Consider the following 22498-nt stretch of genomic DNA (forward strand, 5'->3'; position numbering starts at 1 on the left):
AGGATCATGATGGATGTCTCTTGTGTTCACATACATGGTATTTCAATCAACAACACCAATGACCGCACCATAACAGAAAAGCTCTGCCGCGAGCAGACCGCACGAAGACATACTTCTGTTCGTACAAAATGTCAAATGACAGGGCTCCTGATCAGGAGCTCCTGAAAACTTTCAAAAACAGAGAGAAATCCATTAAATGTAGCAGGAATGGTCTCTAAGAATCAAAACATTATTGTTGCCTGTTGCTGTTGATTCAGGTTTTCTAAACTTTATGTACAGATTATAGCCCAGACCCTACTGGGGGCTGTTAGTGATTGCTTTGAGAATGTCACACGTGTTCTTAGAGATGACCTCTCTCAACTTCCGTACACGGCGAGGGCTGGAGGCCCCCACATAGCTCTCCGGCTGAAGGACCGCCATACCGTCGTTGACATTGCCCATGATGATGACCTGTCCCTCAGCGGCGGCGACGGTGATGTTCGGGCACGGGCAGTTCCAGTCCATGTTGAGGAAGGTGACTTCCAGAGGTTCCTTGCCAAAGAAGCGGAGCCCCATCTTGTCATCCTTCAGGATCTCTTCCACAGTCACAAGGGCGTGGCCCGAGTCTTTCTCCTCTGTAATCTCCGTCATGCGACCCAGGATGACGAAGTCGCTCCGGCAGAAGCTCGTCACCATTTTGCCTCTCGGCTTGCAGGACTTGCAGTGGTGGCTTTTCGGGTAGGGGCACATTTCCTCGCAGGCTTCTTTGGATTCAAAGTTGTTGTCGTTGCCCTCACATCCTCCGTAGATGAAGGACTGGCACTGCCGCAGGGTGCTGCTGTAGACCCAGCGTGGCTCGTAGGCTTTACAGGGGCCCTGCAGACTGGGGAGACCACAGGGGCCTGTGAGCTCTGGACCGCAGCACTGCATGCACTCCTCGTACGTCTCGAAGACTTTCCTTGTGTGCTGGCTGTTGCTGTCGCTGTGGCAATGGGTGAAGGAGAAGCAGTTGTTGGACTGGGGCTCGTAGTACCAGCTGACTTTCTCCAGCTCACTCCCACAATCCTCTGGGTTATCAAGGGGCTTCAGGCACTCATCGGGCAGGCAGCGGGTCACGTTCTTTGGCTCGGGGGTTTTGGGCGGCTCTGTGGGCAGCACAGTGAGGGGGTGGCTGGCCTGCACTGAGCCAGATGGGTTCTGGGCTATACAGGTGTACACACCTGAATCATGCGGCTGGGCATTGTAGATGACCAGCTGACCGATGTTAGTGACCACCATGTTCCCTCGCACATGATTGGGCCTCATGAGCACCCTCCCTACCCCCTCTGGCAGCTGCTTCTCCCAGGTTATCTCAGGCTGGGGGTGACCCGTCACATCACACGGGAAGCTGGCCGTGTCGCCCAAATTCACAGTCTGGTGAGCGGGGCTGCTGATCACAACGGGGGGCTGAGGAGGCGGAATAGTGGCCTGAAGAGGAGCAGTGGTGGGGCGGAGAGTGGTCTCCTGGGGCAAGGAGGGGCTGGTGTTGGGCCAGGTGAGATGGAAGCGGCAGGTGACAACCGACAGGGTGATGCCTTTGGAGCATGCCTCCGCATCCATGTAGCACTTGTTGTAGTAGGTCATGCCGTCGGAGGCGCAGGTGAAGTGCGGCTCCCTCTCGCAGCGGTCCCGGCATTTGCACACCGGCTGGCCATCCCAGATGTCACACTCGGACCCCTGCTGGGTGCACATGAAAGTCGCACAGCTGGCTTCCCTGGGCATTCCCACGGGGCCCTTCTTCCCGTCCACGTATCGGGCTGCCACACAACTCCGATTCCCACACACGTTTTGGCAACACTTCTCAAAGGACTCGCACTCCTGTAAAAGGAGAAGACAGAAATTACAGATGCTGGATGTTGTGTGCCTGTGGAGGATTTTACAAACAGTCAACAATGAAAGAATATAACCCAGATATAACAAGAAAAAAAAGAAAGAGATTTAAGTGGTTAAAAATACATCAAATATAACTGATATAATATAAAAACTGCATGTAAAACAGCTTCACGAGTTCAACCTGTAAAGAGGATGATAAATCTTGGTCCTAAAAGGTGACTTCAATGACATTACCTGATCGGTTTCACACTCTCGTGTGCAGGTGCTCATGGCATCCACCCACAGGTTGGGGTTCATGTCATTGGGGCAGATCCCCGCGTGCGAGTAGGTGATTTGGGTCAAAACTCCGACCTGGAGCTCCATCCACCCTGACACACACGCCAGGAACCAGATCCAGCGTGGAAACAGCATCCACCACATCTCCAGAGCGGAACACAACTCAACAAGTGGGGAAGATTTCAAAAGAGAAAAAAAAAAAAAAAAAAAAGTTGGAGTTTTTTGTGATCCCGCTGGTTAACGAATTCGACTTCTGAGAATTTCAAAGTGGGTGAAACACAGAAACAGATCAAAAGCGCCTCGCACGTGCGTGGGTCTGCGAGTCTGGGCGGTGTGTGTTAGCTGATAAACCCGGCTTGTTCGCTCTGCTGCGACGATGCTCTATTTATACCATCGATCTGCAGCCATCACCCTCCGACATGACTCGCCAAGTTACTCGCAACATGACAGTTTGGAGTCGCTCCTGGGATGCTGGAAGACGCTTCTGAAGAAAGTCAGTGGGTAAGCTTTTGGGCTGGGACTGGCGGGGCACCTGCCTGTTAAAAGGGTTGCTGGTAACCCCGTTTAACCCTTTGGGGGCTCCTCGCGCGCCGTGCGCCTTCGCGCACGTGTGCGCACGGAGCGCGTCTCTCTAGTTTCTTTTAAATCAAAAACACATGATTGCTCATTTACGATTACACGAATTTAAACCACGCGTTCACTTTATAAGACATTCAGCATTCGACCGTGTTTGTGCTGCAATGTTTTATTCTATAGTTGCATGAGGCAACACTATTTCTACTGTTTAAACTTATTTAGTTTAAACATTAGAAAAGTATTTCGATATGTAAATATGTGAAGGAATATATTTTTCTTTACTGTTGAAAGAATAGAACCTTCACAAAAACGTCGGTTTCACGAACATTTTTTTTTATTCATAAAAATAATGAGAGATGTGATTTGCTTAATATTTTTGATTGCCACAATTTCAACACATTTGTTTTTGATGCAATAAAATACATTTTAATAAACCCTTCGGATGTTATAGGATGATCTTCCATGGCAAAGTCTGTAGTTTTTTTTTCCTCTTTTCTTTCACAGAACACGCTCTTGGAAAATACATGAATATTTTTTGATGCATGGATGATTTATCCCACAGGAAATATATTATGATGTGTTTCGATAATTATTATTATCTCCTATTATTATACTTGTGATTTTCCCCCGCATATTATTATAATGTTTAATTAAACTCTTTCATATTCTACTTTATGAAAAATCTGATTCATCATGAAGAAAGGAAGTGAGAGAATCATTCTCTTAGTATTTTGAATTGTGAAAAACAAACAAAAAACGCAGATTACATTTATTTCAGGACATGAAATATAAACTGAAAGTTGTTAAAATAAAAAAAGACAAATACATTGATTCTCCTAAATTTAGCGCATTAAAACGTTTGGTGGTAAAAACAAATACGATCAACATCAATCTAACTGCACGCAGCCGATTTTTCAAGACCAAACTCAAACCCTGACGGAGATGATTGTTTCTCTTGTGAACAGTCTCATTGTAACATAGAAGCGGAAGATTTGCCTTGGCCCTTAGTTTTTTTTTTTTACACTTAATTCCACTATTGCACTCTGTACAAAGTTTGAGTTTCTGTTAATTACAAGTGTGAAACCAAGTTTGCGTAAAATCCACCCCCCCCCCCCCCCAAAAAGTTAAACAGCGCAAATTCAAAGACGCACAAAGTCATGTTTATAATCTGTCACTCCACAGTCAATGTCCCGCGGATTAAGAGTTTTCCCTGCCCTGCATGTGACTAGTGTTTACGTGACTGCCGCTGCACAACAATCTCCGTTCCTTCGCCGACATTCGGCCCGGGACTTAAACTTCACCCTATACATGCTCTACATTCCCGAGAGCGTGTCTTTGCACACAGGATTCCTTTGATCAATACGAGCATTTTTTTTTAATTTTTTTTATTTGTGGATTGATGGAAATTTACAGACTCATTCCCGAGATGCACAAATTCCGGAAAAAAAAAAAAAAAAAAAAAAACCCTGACTCAGAGTGTTGCAGATATAAGCAGCATGACATTACACTGACAAGAAAACCTTAATTGCAACATCCTAACAGGTTATCACCCAACACTCAAGTTCTTGTACGAGCTGGGCTTCATATCAAGGACTTAAAATAGCAAACGCAACTCCGGCTTTGAATACACCCCCTCTCAGATCTGACTTGTGGGCCAGCAGAGGTGAGATGAGGACAATGCGATTTAAAAAAAAAAAAAAAATACTTTGAAGATCAGGTGATGTGCCCGACGGTGGGCGTGTGCGCTGGCAGAGCGTTTAATGAATGAAGGTGTTATAATTTGCACCACTCATTCTTTTCCTGTGTAAACTACTTCGATTGGCTTCCTCCGCAGTTCAGCCGAGGATAGGGGAGCCATTAGACTGCCTCCCAGCGCAACAACAGCGGACTCACGCTGTGTCCAAGTGTTTGTGTGGGAGATTGTTTGTTCTCGGTGCAGACATGGCGATTTTTGTATCTGTGTGTGTGCGCGCGCGCACGAGAGGCAAATAAATAAAGGCTGTTTATCTCGAGCTCTCCGAGCTTCCAGGGCTGCAGGTCTCAGTCCTGTCAGAGGGATTATATTTGTTCCATTCGGCTGCCAATGACGAACAACTGCAGATAGTCTGAATATATGATGAACTACATCAGCTTATTTTAACAGCTATTTCCCGTGTGTCTGGGTCTCTCCTGTGAACCCAGCATCCTTCCAGCTCTTATATCTGGTCACGTTCTTTTACAGTCTATCGGCAAAAAAATCCTCGTTGACATGTACAGACGTTTTCTTAGATCCAGAACTTTGGGAGCTCCTGAAGGGCTGAAGTAAGTGATTTTGTGTATGTGTGTGTGTGTGTGTGTGTGTGTGTGTGTGTCAGACTAAATAAAATACCCCATGACATCCCCCTGACAGGAAGAATTCAGCTCACCTCATGCGACCCTCGCACGGCCTGAACCTGCCATTTACAAATGAGACGTTTCGTACGGAGGCGGAATTAAGAAACTCCAGTCAAACGCGGTGAGGATGGATACATCTTGAGGCTACGAATACATAGAAAATGATAGGCTTACTCCGTGTAATCAAATTAACAGGAACCCTGAAAAGCGCAAAACCGTCCAATGGCGTGCCGTCAGGCGAGAGGTTATCTGAGGATTCCGGCTTCAATAAAAGTAGCAGTTAGCCGAGACTTTGCTCAACCAGGTTGTCGAATTCAGCCCAAAACCAGTGAGTTTTGACAAGATATAAAATCACTGTATGTACAGCAGGTTTCTGCACTTTGGTCACAGGCTTCCCCCGGTGTCAAATCAAATAGCTCCCGAAAGCTCAGCTGGCTGACAACCAGACTTTGAAGCGCCCGGTAAAGAGTTGACTGTACCACGTACCGTGCATTTGGAGTACGGTCGTTGGTTTGGTTTTGTTCTGACATAAAAAAAAAAAAAAAAAAAACCTACACACAACATTTCAAAAATTCAGTCCAACAAGAGACTGGGACATGCAGGAACAAAAATATCAAATGAAATAGACTATGTTCAAAAAATAAATCATAATATATTACAAAATATATAACTATAAACAGCATAGCACAATCACAGGTTAAAGGAATAGTTTGACATCTTTGGAAATACGTTTGTTCACTACTTTGCTGAGAATTAGATGAGAAGATCGATGCACCTCTCACGTCTGTACATTAAATCCGAAGCTGTCGCCAGTTTAGCGTAAAGACGCTAAACAGGAAAACTGGAAAAGAAAAAAAAAATGAGTGGTGCAACACAGAAAACTGGCTCAGTCCAAATTTAACAAAATCAACTCACCAGTAGCTCTGAAGCTCAGGTTATGTCTCTGGAGTCCCCACCGGTTGCCTCGCAGCCTCACAGTGGAGGGCACTCACTGCTCCCCGCCAAGAAATAGTCCAATGTGCGACCTCTCGTAGAACTGACAACTTGTCCGTTTCACACTTCTGGATAAAACTAACAAGATCTAACCTGTTGATTACTGATTTTTAGAGGGGCCGGACACAGCCTGGCTATCTGTTTCCCCCCTGTGCCGAGCTAACCAGCTGCTAGCTGTAGCCTTATAGCTTCCCTAACAGCTATGACAGTGGTATCAAACATCTCAACTAAACTCGCCAAGAAAGTACACGTGTATTTCCCAAAATGTCAAACTATTCCTTTAATAGAACTTATTCCCATAGTGGTCACGGCCTGCCCCAGATCATCATGACAACAGAAACTGTGCTACATTATAGACCTACAGTACATGAAAGGTGTGGCATGGACCTTTAATTCAGTAGATACAGTACTGCTTGTTATACAAACTGCATTTTTACTGCAGTACTTAGCACAGTCGCCCGTCTCTCCTTTCTCCATTTCCCCCCAAGTCTCTCACATCGTCTGGTCCACTGGACCAAATACTTGCCCACCCACATTAAATAGGTTTTAGATTGCTGCGAGCGCCCCTTTCATGCCTGTCCTCTAAATATGAATCTATCACCAGTTTCCATCATCAGTTGGTTAGCCCGGGACAGAGGGACTGGAAACAGGAGGAAACAGCTAGCCTTGTTCTCGCCAAAGGTAACAAAACCGCAGAAAAGCCCCTTTAAAGTTCACTGTTTAACACGTTATATCCCAGCCAAGAAATAGTCCCACATAAGACCCCCCCCATAAAACCACAACATTTTTTTCTACACTTTGTTTAATTTGTACAAAAAACCAAACGAAATATAACGCGTTTGACGGTGGGCTCTTGGGGGTGCTAGTAGGAGGACTTTTTTCAGGGCCCTGCAAGCTGATTCCAACAGTTTCCAGTCGTTATAGTAAGCTAAGCTAACTGGCTGCTAGCTGTGGCTAAACCAAAAGACTGATATCCGACTGGTACACTAAATGAGACGCTACAGCCAGCAGCTGGTTAGCTTATCCAGAAGAGTGGAAACGAGGGGAGACCGGTAGCTGGCTGCACGTTATTCAGCTAGCTTTACAGGTGCTGGTAGGCAGATTTTGTTGGTTTTGGACAAAGCTAGGCTAGCTGTCTCCCCATTCACAGTCTTTATGCGGAGCTAAGCTAGCCAGCTACTGATTGTAGCGTACGGATATGAGAGCGATATTGCCCTTCACGTTGTACCCTCAGCAAGAAAGCAAATAAGCGGATTTCTCAAAATGCTGAATTACTCCTTCAACTGTTTAGACAACTGTGGGTGGCCCACGGCAAAAGAACAGCAAAAGAACAAGCAGGACCTATCAGGTTGGTATTCACAGACATAACATTTTGCAACACAATGTTGAGCAAAACAAGGAGCTTCTTGCTTTGTCACCACTTGGCTGAAGTTGTTTTCAATCTTCCTTTCGCTTCAGGTTCCTGCGCCTGCAGCACAAACTGATGGGGCAAGTCAGCAGAAAGCCAGAGCCAAACCTCCCTGCCACTTCATGCAGCTTTGCCCATAGGCAGGGACATTACCAAACAAGCTGGCAGCCGAGCAGTCGTCCTGGGCCATCAGCATCTTTCAGTTGTGGCATGTCGGAGACACAGAGAGACAGTGTGTGTATGGCATCAGTAATTGGAGGAAAACACTGCAGAGAAATGCTAACCGCAGCGGGGCATGGAGTATGTCTGTGTGTGGGGCAAGAGACATCTTGCTCTGAGGGATCTGTGGTGAACACGTCTCCTCAGCAATAAGCAGTTGATGAGACACATCATGCCAAAAGATCAACCAAATAGTCACTCTATTAAACAGTGCAAAAAGTAAATAAACAATGAAATCCTGAAACCTTGTCAAGAGATGTTGATTGGGCCAATCACTGTCACACACTTAATTGTTTGACATTTGAAATAAACGTTTGTCCTCATTTGCTCTTAAGAGAAAGTGCAATGTCATGCCGTATACTGTATATGGTTGTGGTAATGCCCAACACGGTCACTACTGACCGTGCAGAAATGTTTTATTAATGCCGGTGTTTAGGCGCAACTTTACTTCAGCGTAGATGTGACCTGGTGTCAGTCCAAGTGAGAGATTAGGGGAAAAACCCCCCCGCTGATAGCTTCATTACTGAGGCACACAAGTTGAGATGTTAGAGCTGCTTCGGCAAGTTTGTAGTGAAAAGCTTGGAGACAGCAGCAATAGAACAGCACTTCTGTCATTTTAATATCGAGTGGATCCCTGATTGGCTCTGAGCGCACTCTAGTGGCTGACTGGAATAACTACGTTCTTATGTAAAGCTCATTTTTTCTTCTTATATTTTATGATGTCGACTGAGCTCACCAAGACAGATTATTTCTGTAGGTTCTGTTGTTAAATATATATGTATAGATTTTAAATGTCGGCTGCAAGTTCATTAGGTACACCAGCAATGGCTTAAAGGACAGGTTCACATTTTTTTCACAGTCTTGTCTTAAAACAATAGCTGTTTCCCATGTAAGTGAAGGGGGACAAAATCCTTAGTCCCGTTCTGTGCAAGAATACATTCCAAGGTTTAGCTGAAGACAATATGTGGCTTCAGAAGTCTGAGTTAGACAAATCAGGTGGATAGCTTGAGAAGCAGCAGTCTTTTATGTTTAAAATTCCCTCTTTGTGTTTCACCAGATGATGTTTCAGTGCTGAGCTGCATTGGAGGGATAATAAAACACAGAGGGATTTTTGTTATTAGAAGACGGTAACTTTGGAGAACTAGGGCAGGGAAGTTTTGTCCTCCATCTCTGTCACTGAGAGCACATTCAAGAGGGATTCAAGAGTCAAGTATGAAAAGGCGGAACGATTACAGCCAGGAAAGCCTGCTTCAATCTTCGTGCGGGACAGGACACAGTGAAATCAGATTATCGAGGCATTGTGGAGTGAAACAGCTCGGGCTCAGTCACAAATCATGAATCCTCCAACAGGATAATCACCCAAAACATACATCTAAAGGCAGCAAAGGGTGGATGAGAGGAAAACATTGAACCGTTCTGAAGTGGCCTGCTATGAGTCCTGATCTTAATCCAACTGAACATCTATGGAAAGAGTTGAAATGCTGCTGGGAGAAGGCAGCCATCCAACCTGTGGGACCTGGGGCCGTTTGCTCCAGAAGAGTCTCATTGAGAGCTACAGAAAGATGATGACTGATTGCAGTGATTGCCTCAAAAGGATGTACTCCAAAATATTAGTTTAAGGTCCCAATATTTTTGTCCATGCCATTTTCAACCGTATCATTATTTAAAACGTTACATGGAAAGTCAAAAGCTATGTGCCCGTTGGATTAAATATGGAATCGAGAATAATTTTTCTCAGTTTCAACTTATTTCATAGAGAATTTGGGTTTTTCTTTTTCTCAGTGGTAGGGTACCAGTCACTTAGGCCATGTCTGTTTATGGTTTAAGCCAACAATGCTTAAACCATCGTTGGCTCAAACCAGTCAAATAAAACAGCCCTGCATTTGTAAAATGTGCTTAATACACTATTATATTTTGATAAAAGTCTAAATTTTCTTCTATTATGCCACATTGTTAATTGCATCCAGACAATTATCAGAGAGATGTTGTTCTACATGGAAGTCACCACCTGGTTTCTGGTCCTGTGCATTCTACACCTTCAACTGTGATCAACAATGCATATTTGATTACCAAAAGTTTAAATATCACTATGGGGCTATGATATTGTCCCTACTTAAAGGGGTAGTTGAGCAATTTAGCATTTGACCTCCATAAAGTTGGGGGGCTCGTGATGTACAGAGGTACAGAAAATTGAAGCAGCAGAGGTCAAGATATCCGGACTTTTATTCAAACTCCAATGTGCTGGATCCTACAGTTCCCACAATGCAACTTCATAGCGTCCCTTTGGTAGGCATTCCTTGCCCCGATGGATTATTTTCTCAGACTTGACAAAGCACCTCCAGAGTAGCACCTCATCCAAGTAGTAGTAGTCCCCATGACTTTAATGAACACATCCATTACTTCTAAAGATGAATTTCAAGACAGCACACAAACAGTGTTCTTCCTTTTTTTTAATAAAGGCATTATCATATTTCATATTTTGGTGGTACAGAATTCAAGTTTTTATAGATTTGGTTCACAGAAGAATCACATATTTAACTGAGCAAACTTCCCTAGATGAGAAACTTCTTTAAAAAGTGGCTTAAATAATGGTACAGTACAAAAATAAGTGGGTTTTGTCACAAAAAGGTATGTTTTTTTGTATGAGGAAAGTACAGTGGCACATTATTTTTCTTGTAGAAAAAATAAAATAAAAAAGTTCCTCCTTTTTTTGTGTGTTTTTTTTGTTGTTGTTTGTTTTGCAGCAGACAGCCAATTAAAGAAAAGATACATTCATTGGCTTTCTTTGTCCCACTGGCAGAAGGCACTAAAGAGCAGACTTGGATCAACTAGTACTTGCGTATATGGCTTGTTTGTTTCCTATTTAGATTCCAAAATGACGGCGTTTGCCCCACAGGACAATACAGTCAATGCCAGTAACTTCATCGGCACAATTACATATGCCTCTGTGACTGTCTGAGTCACAGAGGCTTATGTAATTGTGCCGATGTGGCTTAAGAAATACACTACAACTATATGTAGCTGCTAACTGATCCAAGTTTGCAAAGTTCAGGCTTAATTCAAAACCAGCAGTAAGTGCCCTGAAAGTATACCTAATGCACATTAAAGGTACTCTTCAGCTCCACTGCCAGGTTTGATGCCCACCGTCAGACTCAAGCGAGCTGAGCTGATCCTCAGCCCCGGTTTGTAACTTTGGGACAAGGCGGTTCTACTGTGCCAGTCCTGCGTCTTTAGCCATGCTGTAGAAGATTCCTCTCTGTGATATGAGGTTTGTAGGAGTGTCAAACTCTGCAACCTGTCCCTTGTCCAACACCAGCACTCTGCAAGAAGAGAGACGAGAAAATGACTCAGTTACTCAGAAAGTCTGTGCAATTTTCGCTGACAAACGCTGACATGGCAAAATGCATCTACATATACACAAAAAGAAGGTGAAATTTTTGTGCATGAGTAGATGCATTTTTCCACGCTACATTGCACAGCATTACAGTAATATTCAATTTGTTCAAGGCTGCGCGGGGTTGTCAAGGTATAATCGCTTTATCTACAGGTGGCGCTAACGCACCAAGAAACGCACCAACAAAGATTAGGATGATAAATTATGTGGACAATTAACTCTAGTTTATATAATTTATACATCAACATTCCTAGGATTCAGTTTTTAGTGATGATGTGTTATAAGTAAATGGACCTATTTTGTCTTAATCTGCCTTTTCTTACAAAATAATACGTACCAGCATACAGCATAATAGTCTGAACAGTTAGCTCAAGAGTTTTAAAGAGTTTTATTGTGGATTTTTCCTTTATAGCAAATATATACACAGATATCTAACCTTGTGTAATCCATGATTGTGTTGAGTCTGTGTGCGATGGTAAAGACGGTGCAGTCTTCAAACTGAGTCCTTATGGTGGACTGGATGAGATCATCCGTCTCCAGGTCGATAGCAGCTGTAGCTTCATCCAGGACGAGGATCCTCGTCTTCCTCAGGAGGGCTCGAGCCAAACACACCAGCTGCCTCTGGCCCACGCTGAGGATAGAGCAGCACACAACACATCAGTTGCAGCACTACAGACGACTTTTACTGAGCAGAGGTTTGTCTAGTAGCGAAAACCATTCTTTCAACCATGTTTTACTGAATGTCTTTTCCCCCTAAACCTACCTGAGATTCTCCCCTCCCTCCGAGCACTCCATCTCGAGTTTTGCCGGATGGTTGCTGACAAACCTCTGGAGGTGAGAATGCTCTAGAGCTTTCCACACCTCTTCATCACTACACTGCTCAAAGGGGTCCAGGTTCATCCTCAGTGTCCCAGAGAATAGCACAGGCTCCTGTGACCGAGAAAAAGCTGTGAGGTTAGACAGAAAAACAGATACACCGCTGACCAGATCCATTCGCCTCTTTCGGATCAGAGGTGAAACGTCTTCAAGAACCTCAAGTCCAGTTTCCTTCGTATAGCACTTAGAAATACAATGACCTGGTTCACTGAGAATCTTCACATACATCTGTTGATTTTTTGTTCGATGCAGTTATCATTCGTTTAGTCAATCAAATCTCAGAAAATAGTCAAAAATGTCCATCAAAATTTCCAAATTTTCCATGGCCCAAGCGAATGTCTACAAATTACTCGTTTTTTCAGCCCAACAATTATTCTAAACAGGAAGAAATTTGAGAAGCTAGAACCACAAACTGTTTGGCAGTTTTGCTACCCATTTTTAATGGAATATTTTTACACTTATTTGCTCTCTTGGTAAGAGTTACACGAGAAAACTTTATACCATTCTGATGTCTGTGCCCTATATATGAAACAGCCAGCAGTTGGTTACATTAGCTCATTAGCTTAGCATAAAGACAAAAAGTTAGTTAGAATGTTTCAGAATGTAACTCTCAGTAAAACCACAACTTGTAGTTTTGACATTTTGTGCAGATTGAACAAACAAGACATAAGATATTAATGAAACAGCTTTAGAGGTAATTGTACCGGGCTAGCTGTTTCCCCTTCTTCCTAGTCTTTATGCTAAGCTAAGCTAACGTCTGCTGCTTGTTGCTTCATATTTACTGCTGTTCTCTGCTAACTCTCAGCAAGAAAGTGAATAAGAATATAATATATTGCAAAATATCAAACTATTCCTTTTCAGGCAGACATGATATATTTTGAGGATTAAAGCTACTGAGAGAAAATATTTGCTTTATAGCTTTAACTGAAATTTAGTCACTGATCATTGCAGCACTAAAATTTCCATTCATTTTTCCTTTGCTTGAATCTCAGAGACGCAGCTCACAACCACTGCCCCGAAACACAATTTCAGCAAATGCTTTTCCCATCCCGTCAAGAATCGTTTTACGGGGAAAACAGTGAAAAAGACTATCAGCTGTACTGCTATCAGAAGCTCCAAGTCAAAAAAGTTACTGGGCTTTAAAATTTTATGTTTATCAAACCAAAGTTATTACTCTCCCGCGTGTTGTGAGGAATGTGTGTGTGTGTGTGTGTGTGTGTGTGTGTGTGTGTGTGTGTGTGTGTGTGTGTCTGTGCTGTGTACCTGTGGAATGATGGTGAGTTTCGACCTCAGGTCATGCAGACCTATCTCAGCTATCTTCACCTCGTCGATGGTGATCTCTCCTGCCGCAGCTTCCAGCAATCTGAAGAGGCAGAGCGTCATGGAGGACTTGCCGGCTCCCGTACGACCCACAATACCAATCTGCAGAGAAACATACACAGAACCTTGATAAGTGAAGGCATTTTGTTGACCCACGATCCCTTATTGATCGCCTCGCCACACCCTCCCCACCTTCTCTCCTCCCTTGATGCTCAGTGTCAGATTCTTCAGGACAAGGTCCAGTCCCTCTCGGTACCGCACGCTGTAGTCGTGGAATTGCACGTTCCCTTCCATGGGCCATTCAAGAGGGGGCTTCTTGTCCTCCACCTCCCAGGGGGCCTGTGAACACAAACACAGCATTTCTGACTAGGAAAACTTTCTGAACAACTCATTAGTCTGCTCGGCTTTTCGCAGAACTGATTTGTTTATCACCCTAAAAACTCGAGCTGGACCTCTGTGTGTGCACAGTCACTCATAACTGCCAAACAGTTATTTCACCTCTGGGACAAACTGGATGCTCCAAACAAAGGCTTTCACTAACAACTATACCAGCTATAGAAAGGCGCGTACTGTGATTGCAGCTGAAAAAGTACACTGTGTACAGTACAAATGCCCTGTTTGTCTCATGTAACAGAGGGGCCCTCGTTGGCATCAGGTAATCTAACATTTCTGGATCTAGTTATAGTTTATGGGTCCCTTGTTGTTTAAGAACATGACTTGGCAGCAGTACAGTTTTTTAGAATGTGAGTAAATTCCTACTTTTTAACAGCAGCACAAAGCCAACACCATTTTACCTTTGAAAGCAAACACATGCAGAGTTCAGCTTAAGCTTCTGTGGAGTATTAGAAAGAGACAGAAAAGACACATTCTTTATCTACACACTCACATGCTGCATAACATACCTCTGTCTTGGTCTCGGAGTACTCCTTCACTCTCTCCACCGCTACTATGTTGCTTTCCAGATCTGAAGTCATTCGCACCATCCAGTTCAGAGACATGGTCACCTGCAAAAACAACGCAGGCTTTTAGAGCGATGCTTAAAAGGCGCATTTGTCACCCGGGGGGTACTAATGCTGTTGCCACGGGGCAGGTAGGAAAGTTGTGAAGGAGCTCAAATGAAATTACAATTTGATTAAAAAAATATATCTACGTATTGAATGAGCTGTAACCCATGTGCACTATGTGTTGCAACTGAGAGTAGCTAAAAGTAATGGATAGTGGATGGTTGAAATAGCTAAAATAATAGATGAAAAGTTGAAATAGTTAGCTTAAAGTATGATGAAATCCACTTGTAATTAATGTCGTTAAATAACATCCAGTTTAACGTCTGCTCAGAAACACACATCATCATGGGTGGTGTCGATGAAGGGGGACTTTGTGTTCATCTGACAAGTCTGTTGGGGTACATCAGACAAATCTGGCTGGGAACCACAGAGGTATTTTAAAGCCATGTCACCCTAAGCTATTATTGTACGGGTTCAGTGAATCATGGCTGCAACTGACCATGGTTTTCACTTGTGATTAATATGCTGATTATTTCCTTGACTAGTCATTAGGTCTATAAAATGTCACACAATACTGGAAAAAAAACAAACAAAAAAAACAAAAAAACAAAAACCACCCATCCTATTCCCCACAGCCCAATTTGACCAATTTAAATGTTCAACCAACAGTCCAGAATCCAAACATATATTCAATTTATTACAGCGCAAATCAAAGAAAAGAGCTGCTAATAAAAGTTATTTAAGGCTGATTAAACCTACATACATTCAACGCCCCAGTATGTTGACCAGACTTTGTCTTTCTCTCATTTGGTGCTGGGCAAGTAGCGTGCAGTTTATCAGAGTTTATCAGAGCGTTTTTACTCACAACGGATGCCTGCTGCGGCTGGAAATGGGGATGATGAGCGTTGAGTTTGTCTCTAGAAAAACCAAAATAATGAGCTAAAAGAGGCTATGTCGGTTCCTCACTATGAGGGACACCTTCCACGTTACAAATAGTCATCTTTCACATTACGCGTAGTCATTGTGGAATGACATATGTATGTTGATAACATACATAACTAAAAAAGACAACATATTGACCTAACTTAACCATCTATTTTACTACTAATACAGTAAATGAAACTAACTCCAGCTGCTGAGTCAAGGAAAACAGTTAAATGCTACATGCAGATCATGTTACAGCAGGTAGTTTGGAGCGTACCTGTAGAGCGTAGGACACTGACAGACCCACAAGGCCAGGGTTCAGATTCTCCTTTCCAGTCACAGCGAACAGAGCAGCAAACAACACGATGCAGTTCCCAATGAACTCAATGCGCACTCCGAGCCACCTGTATGACAGAGTGTTAGAGCAGGGTTTCAGTGAATAAAAAAAATCTGACCTATAGGAGAACTCAGGAAATCAACATCTGGTATGAATATGGAAGTGCAAAATATTAAACTATAAAATAAATTAGCATTGAGTCACATCTTTTCAGGCACTGTGTACTTCTAATCCCAATCCAAGCAGTAATGTTGCTGCTGCGGCTTTGACTGCTGATTGAAAACGCCTGTGGTAGCATCACTGATTACCCATTAGGTGTAATATAATTTTTACATGTCATGAGAGGAAAAACACAATAACATTACTAATCTTACCAATAACATTAATGATGGCTGCATTGCATTCAGATGTTCCAGTTCCAAGGCCCCGATATTGTGTGTGTGCTTACTCACTGGTATGGCTTATGGAGACCCATGGAACAGAGCCATTGTTAATGGTTTTACTAACGCCTGTGTTTTTCCTGCTATGACCAGTAAAAATATCTGCTTTGAAAAGACCTATTATGTAAAGAGTAGGTGGAGGTGTGCTGAGAAGAGTTTTCTAAGTTCTGTATGCTAAGTATACTTCACATTAAGTAACCCTGTAGCAAGTGAAATCATATTTAGGTGCTGTATGTGAGTTTATACACGCTTTCTTGTATAGCTGCGTGAACTCGTCCCTCTTCAGTAAGGCTTTGAAATTCTGGTGTATGTTTATTGAGTGAAACGTGTCAGCAGCTGTGTTCCAGTGTTGAAGTGTTTTTTATTTTATTTTCCTTTGCCTCTTTCACCTTCTCTACTCAGCCACTGGTCCAAAAGGACAGGCGGTTTCCTTTAGTGAAGTGTATATCTGAATTTCCCAAAAGTTGACTTTTTCCTCTCTAAAGCCCTTACCCATCTCACCAGGGGCTGTGTACAGAGGGATTAAGGAAAGAGACAAAATCTTTTCAACAAAACCGGAACATAGCAGCTGTTCTGCTGAGTGGAAACAGGACACGTACCTGTTGGACACTATACCAGGGTAGTAACTCTTTTGGTTCTCATCCACTTTCATATCACTCATCAGAACAAAGGCAGAGTGTCTGCCATAGGCTCGGATTACGCTAGAGCCAGTGATGGTCTCAGAGAAATGGGAGTATATGGGAGAGCGGCTGACAGACTCCAGGCGCTTTAGCTGCCGAGACGTGGCAACGTAAAATCTCTACAGGCATTGAGGGGGGAAAGAAACAAACCCAACATTATGACTGAGCAAAAACATCACAGATGTTCAGATATTCAAAAAACAATTATGATGCACACAGACGAGCCCACACGCGTACACACTTGCAAGCACTCAGACTAATAAAGAAAGCCTGTGTGAACAAACCACCTGCAGTGTTCATTTGATATTCCAATTTTCAGATTGTTGATAAGCTGCCAGCTAATGTTACATAAGTTCCTCAGAGGTGGTGAGTTCCAAGTTTACATGCCAATCAGCTCACCTGCATTAACCTCAGGAATGACTCTACGCTGCATGTAAACAGACTAATCAAGTTATCAGTATAATCACAAAAAGAGATAATTATTGCATAATAACCTCATCCATGTTTTTCACAAGCCCTAAAGCATTGGTGATTTTTAACTGCAGGTGTTTTGTTTTTCATTACATATGTTGTTGCATCAAAATAAAATTTATAGTCTAATAAATTCAGTTATTTTGAAAATGTTAAAAGCTGGAAGCACAGTTGAACAGTTCTGTTTCCCTTAGTACCTACGTACAATCATATTGTTACAGTGAATGGTTTGAATTGCATTTGGAGTATCATTCAAACAGAGGCCCCTCCAACAGAACAACTAAAGACAAGTGATGCAGAAAAAGACACAGGCCATGCAGGATGGATGTCATGACAAAGCCAAAGGAGTAATATGAGCTTGTGTTAGCGTGGTTGATTTTAGTTATTTGGAAGTCCAGTTAGTATAAGAGAAGTGAGCACAGAGACCCCTAAATGCCCCATCAATCTCTGCTCTATAATCACCCTAAAGACTTGCCTGTATTCCTAAGTATGTATAAGAAAAACTTTAAAGAAAGATTGACGTAATCTTTTTTACGAGTATCACTGATCCTTAAGGCTACAAGAAAAACCTATAGCGACTTTGGCGAATGTGCTACTGTTCGAAAGGCTGACGAACTATGTGGTTGTTTAACTTAACGTTTGTAGGCTTGACCGCAAGCTAATTTGGTTTGCCAGAGTGCCAACACTGTGTGATCTCCACCCAATGGGGTTAAAAGGGTACTCCAGTGATTTAGTATATCACTTCCACAAAGCTGGGGGACTCACAAGACACAGGTTGAAGAAAAGAATAGTCAAAACTAAAGCAGCAGAGGCAGATCCTGACTATTACTTCCTAGCATGGTTCAAGCTCCAGAACACTGGATCCTTTCAAACCCCACACCTTCAGTTTGTAACTCTTTTTGTTAAAAAATAACTGAGATGACCCTGATGACATCATCTGGGGTTTTTTTTGTTTTTTTTTTCAAAATTTGGAAAACTCCCTCCAGAGCCCCACAAAAGACACCTTACAACTGCAGCACTCCTTGTGACAACAAAGCCGAACGTCATGTGAAATCAACACTGCGGTGATGACAGTGTTTCCCACAGGTTGAGAATTTACTTGTGGTGGTGGGTGACACGCCGTGACACCGATGTGCATGCAGATACTCATGCAGTTCAGAGGGGGGAAGTGTAACCCAGGTTATTTTCTGTAGCTACAATTTACAGATGCCCCCTTGACACATCACATGCAGACTACTGGTAGACACTACAATTTACCGATGTCCCCTAAAAACCTCATATGCATCGGTAAATACTAGCTAGGCAGCAGCGCACAGAGAAGCCACTGGTCCCCACTCAGTCGCTGCAGCGCACGCAACTCAGACAGGTGTGTGGCCAAAAATGAGTTAGTTTGAAAAGAGGCATTCTAATGTAAGATTTACCTAAGCTGAAACCGAGTGGTATTATCTACCTGGTGGGGTCTTAACCTACCAGGGCAGGCCATCCAAGTGGAGCCTATGTATGGGAAACACAGAGTGAACACTACACACGCCACCATTAACCACTGCTGCTCTCCAGCTACCAGATTTCACCTAGCCCTGACACCACAGTCCCCTGAAAGTTTAGACAGAGCTGCTCCTGTGGCAGGAATAACCTACAACTGTGGCTAGAGAGACACTGGAAGGACAACAAAAAGGGCTCCTCTAAAAGAGATTACCCTACTGAGGATAATTCATAACTCTGTTACTTTACAGGTGGACTGTTTTTTTTTGTTTGGATGGGTTTTTTTTTGGTTAGCTGCAAGCAAATCTTGAGCCCAGAAATGATGAAAGCTCTTGGAAGAGTAGTGAAACTTCTTCACTGCCAAAACACTTCAGGTTACTTTTGATTGGGTGTGAATGATATGAATCTACACGGACACTGTGTAATCAGTTTATTTCTGCCTCCAGAACAGCCCTGCCTCTGAGAATTAATTGTGTATTATTACCACCTCTAGTTGCCAAAAATAACAAAATCACCATTTAACTGTTATTTTTTTGTGTCAAATTGAATCCTTAAAAGATTATTGGTGTAACCAACCGAACCAAGCGGAGCTGCTGACTAGAGCTCCAACTGTGTCAAGCTACAGACTGAACAGCTATGACCACAGCCGGCTACGACTACTGGACTAGCAGAGACCAAACAACACTGCAGCTACAGCACTAGGACAGCAATGACTCGCTTCAACCACATGCAACAGTCTCACAGCACACACACTCCACAACACTCTCAGACATGCATGTTGTATTAATGAGTTAGCAGACTCGTTTCCTATTTACCTGAACCCACCAATAGAACACCATTAACGGGGCTATGACTATGAGGAACATTGGGGTGAGGGCAGAGCATATGAGCAGCACATTCAGTGTGTACCAGAAAGTGCGCATCCATATGTCAATATTTTCTGGGATGTGGGAGTCTATAGCATCCACGTCTTTGCTGAAGCGGTTTAGTAACCGCCCAGTGGGGGTGCTCTCGAAGAAGGCCTGCGGAGCTCGCAGGACCCCCTGGAGCAAGTTGCGGTGCGTGAACTTGGCTGCCCGCAGCATACTGTAGGCCCGGCACAACAGGCAGTTAACCAACAACAGCACACCTGCGAGAAGCGGGAGGAGGGAGGGGTGGGGAGGGGATGGGGGGAGGGGTCAAGTGTGACAAAACGACAACACCTGCGTTAAATGGATTAAGACCCATTCCTAATGTCTAATGAAACAGCTGTCACTTCAGGCTCCACAAAGTCACGTTTAGCACGGGATTTTAACCTTATGAGACTGAAGACAAGACAAAGTTGTGTTTTTTATAATTCCGTTTTCCTTTTTAGGTGGTGCTCCTTATTCCTTTCCCCTTATTCTGCCGTGGTGGTTATCACTCCCCACGCTCACTGCCAGGTCTAATATTTGCCAAGTGTGCGCTCCAAACTGACAGAAAGCTGCTTCATTTCTTGTGTGCCAGCACAGGCCACTGGATTAGAGGAAAATGTCAGTACAAATAAAGTGGTACAACACAACTTGATATCAGAAAACCATCACCGATCACCATATGTCTAATCACTTGTTGTTTCACCTGGCCACCCATAGCGACTTTAATTTTTGTACCTCGTACTTAAGGAAATCAGTCATAAAACAAGTTGTTTCTTGTACGTTACAAAGCTGTAAATGTATCAGTGCAATGTTTTTAAAGTTGATGAGAGTAGTGCTGGCTGGGAATGTCTCATGCAGCCTAGTGCTGTACCTCCATATATCTCTTTGTCTTAATAAGGGATACACCCATCCTGCTTTTTATCTCCTGATAGTGATACCATTGCCTCAACTCAATAGTATCTGCCTATACAGTGTACTAACCCAATACCAGCGCTTTCTTTTTCCCAGATTTAAAATCTGTAAACCTCACTGCAGGGAACAGATTGGAGTCATGTTTATATATGTTAACAGGAGGCCAGCCATACTGTTGCAATACAAACTGAGTCTCATAACTAAAGGAATGTTGCTTCTGCCAGAAACACTGATTTTCATGGCCTTGAAGACTAAAATCCAACCTTATACAACTGCACCTCAGTAATGCTGAGTATCTTCCTTTATAGTTGGGATTAAATCAAAACATAACCCCCGACTGTTTAAATATTATCTAAAACACATCGATACCTTTGCAGGATATAAACTAGGACAAAATGTGGGTAATTCAGAGATTTTTACAGATACTCTGTAATTTACACAAACTACATTTTATCTAACCAGACATCCTCTTTTATTATTCCAACTAAGACCTCAGTTCAGATCTGTTCCACGTTTCATGGACGACAAAAATCACTAAGCTCACATGCATAGGCTAGACATTACATACTAATGACATAACCAGCTCCATAGACATCACTTGCGTAATCCCAAAAAACAAAACTAGACGCCCAGGAGCTTGTCAAACTGGCCAACGACAGAGCCCCAGTAAATGAAGGAGACTCAGTTGTATTAACACTGGTCCGCCACTAGAGGGGGGTTATGGATCACTAAATACTGAGTAACATTAGTTATGTCTCCTAAAATATATGGTACTCTCAGAGCAGGTTTTACATTAAAGTCAACTACAGTATATATGTGTATATATTGGGGCAGGGTTGTATCGCTCAACATGACAATGTGCATGTCTTTATGAGTGTGTGCTTGTGTGTGCGTGTGAGGAAGGGTGTGGAAACAGGCTGCAGGCAGGACAGGAAGTGTTTCAGCTGCGGAGAGAGCAAAGTGAATTTTTGACTGAAAATGAAGATATCACAGCGGCAGATGCTCATCACGGACAACATCGAAGGCTACAGAGAAACAAAGGCCAAAACTGGAGGGTTAAAAAAGCTGCTGCGCCAATGTGCATGCGGCATGCCATTCCAGGAACAGGAAGAGTCACAAACTCGCAAAGAAAAGAGGAACACAGAGGATCATCCTGCACATGAGCAACATTTTTTCCTGAGTACCTGGACAAAGACATAAATGAAAGCCAGGGGCGCTATGACAACCGCAAAGATGGGGGTGCTGGAAACAATAACTATCATGGTGGAGAGAGAAACGAAGAGGGTGCCCAGGAACATGAGCACAGTGGCTGGAAGAGACTCGTCTATCACGTAGATGTCCTTGGAGAAGCGGTTGATGATACGTCCTATGGGTGTGGTATCAAAGAAAGACTGGGGCGTGTGAAGTTTGTTGGTGAGCAGGTTATAGTGCAGCTTCCTGGCTGCACCAATGTTCCCCATGGCTAGAGTGAAGGAAGAGATCATGACCAGGATACCTGGGATGGAAGTGAACCAGAGGAGGAGGAGTAGAGGAAAAAAAAGATATCAGACAAAAAGGTTTATTGTGGGATGAGAAAGCAATGCAATTACTTGTAGACACAGGCAGCACCTGTCCTGAATGTAAAGACATCATGGCAAGAGTTCACTGAAAAAGGAACAGCAGAAAACATTATGCGTCACATCTGCAGCCCCCTAGCTTTCAACCAACACGTACCACCAAACAATAACAAGGCATACTAATCGTCAGATGTATAGCTGGTCCTTTTGGTCTGTGCTTTAAAGCTATTCTTGGTCAACCTCCTCTGGCCAACAGCATCTCTCCGGTGAACTTATTGTATAAAAAGCAACAAGAAAACTGTATGGGTGGAAGCAGCATTTGGCACTATGTAGTTAGGGTAGCTGTTCAGGTTCAAAATTAATTTTAGCACCATGATGTGGAAAAAACTGTGCAAAAAGCAGTTTCTACAAAACAGTTTATATAAACAACAATAAATACACACAAATGAAGGGGCTTTAACTTAAAAATGAGCAGGTGCTTCATTCAGTGATTATTGTGACAATCAGTGTTTC

The 22498-nt window shown here is 43.2% G+C and overlaps 2 protein-coding genes across 6 annotated transcripts in view; both read right to left on the reverse strand.

The window, feature by feature from the left end:
• Window positions 1-294: 294 nt before the first annotated feature.
• Window positions 295-2271, reverse strand: wfikkn2b (WAP, follistatin/kazal, immunoglobulin, kunitz and netrin domain containing 2b). Its single transcript, XM_040135652.1, has 2 exons — window positions 2086-2271; window positions 295-1836 (listed from the first exon to the last, which is right to left on the reverse strand). The coding sequence occupies exons 1-2, from the start codon at window positions 2269-2271 to the stop codon at window positions 295-297; spliced, it is 1728 nt and encodes a 575-aa protein (XP_039991586.1).
• A 7860-nt stretch (window positions 2272-10131) lies between these two features.
• The window catches only part of abcc3 (ATP-binding cassette, sub-family C (CFTR/MRP), member 3), a 62502-nt gene continuing 50135 nt past the window's right edge, over window positions 10132-22498 (reverse strand). For 2 of the 5 annotated variants that reach the window (XM_040135401.1, XM_040135403.1), the window contains 9 exons: window positions 19440-19753; window positions 16591-16790; window positions 15492-15618; window positions 14189-14290; window positions 13479-13625; window positions 13230-13388; window positions 11854-12020; window positions 11527-11721; window positions 10132-11016 (listed from right to left, as the gene is read on the reverse strand). In XM_040135401.1, coding sequence (XP_039991335.1) covers window positions 10905-11016; window positions 11527-11721; window positions 11854-12020; window positions 13230-13388; window positions 13479-13625; window positions 14189-14290; window positions 15492-15618; window positions 16591-16790; window positions 19440-19753 — 1523 coding nt within the window. In that variant the 3' untranslated portion in view covers window positions 10132-10904. Of the gene's footprint in view, window positions 11017-11526; window positions 11722-11853; window positions 12021-13229; window positions 13389-13478; window positions 13626-14188; window positions 14291-15155; window positions 15208-15491; window positions 15619-16590; window positions 16791-19439; window positions 19754-21613; window positions 21925-22498 lie in introns of those variants that run through there. The other 3 variants (XM_040135402.1, XM_040135404.1, XM_040135405.1) reach the window with 3 other exon arrangements.

This window comes from Xiphias gladius, chromosome 9, assembly GCF_016859285.1.
Source record: "Xiphias gladius isolate SHS-SW01 ecotype Sanya breed wild chromosome 9, ASM1685928v1, whole genome shotgun sequence".
Taxonomy (NCBI): Eukaryota; Metazoa; Chordata; class Actinopteri; order Istiophoriformes; family Xiphiidae; genus Xiphias; species Xiphias gladius.

Coding starts and splice junctions, on each gene's coding strand:
- wfikkn2b (XM_040135652.1), bottom strand. CDS start 2,271: ATGTGGTGGATGCTGTTTCCACGCTGGATCTGGTTCCTGGCGTGTGTG. Junction 1,837..2,085: donor GAGAGTGTGAAACCGATCAG/GTAATGTCATTG, acceptor CTCCTTTTACAG/GAGTGCGAGTCCTTTGAGAA.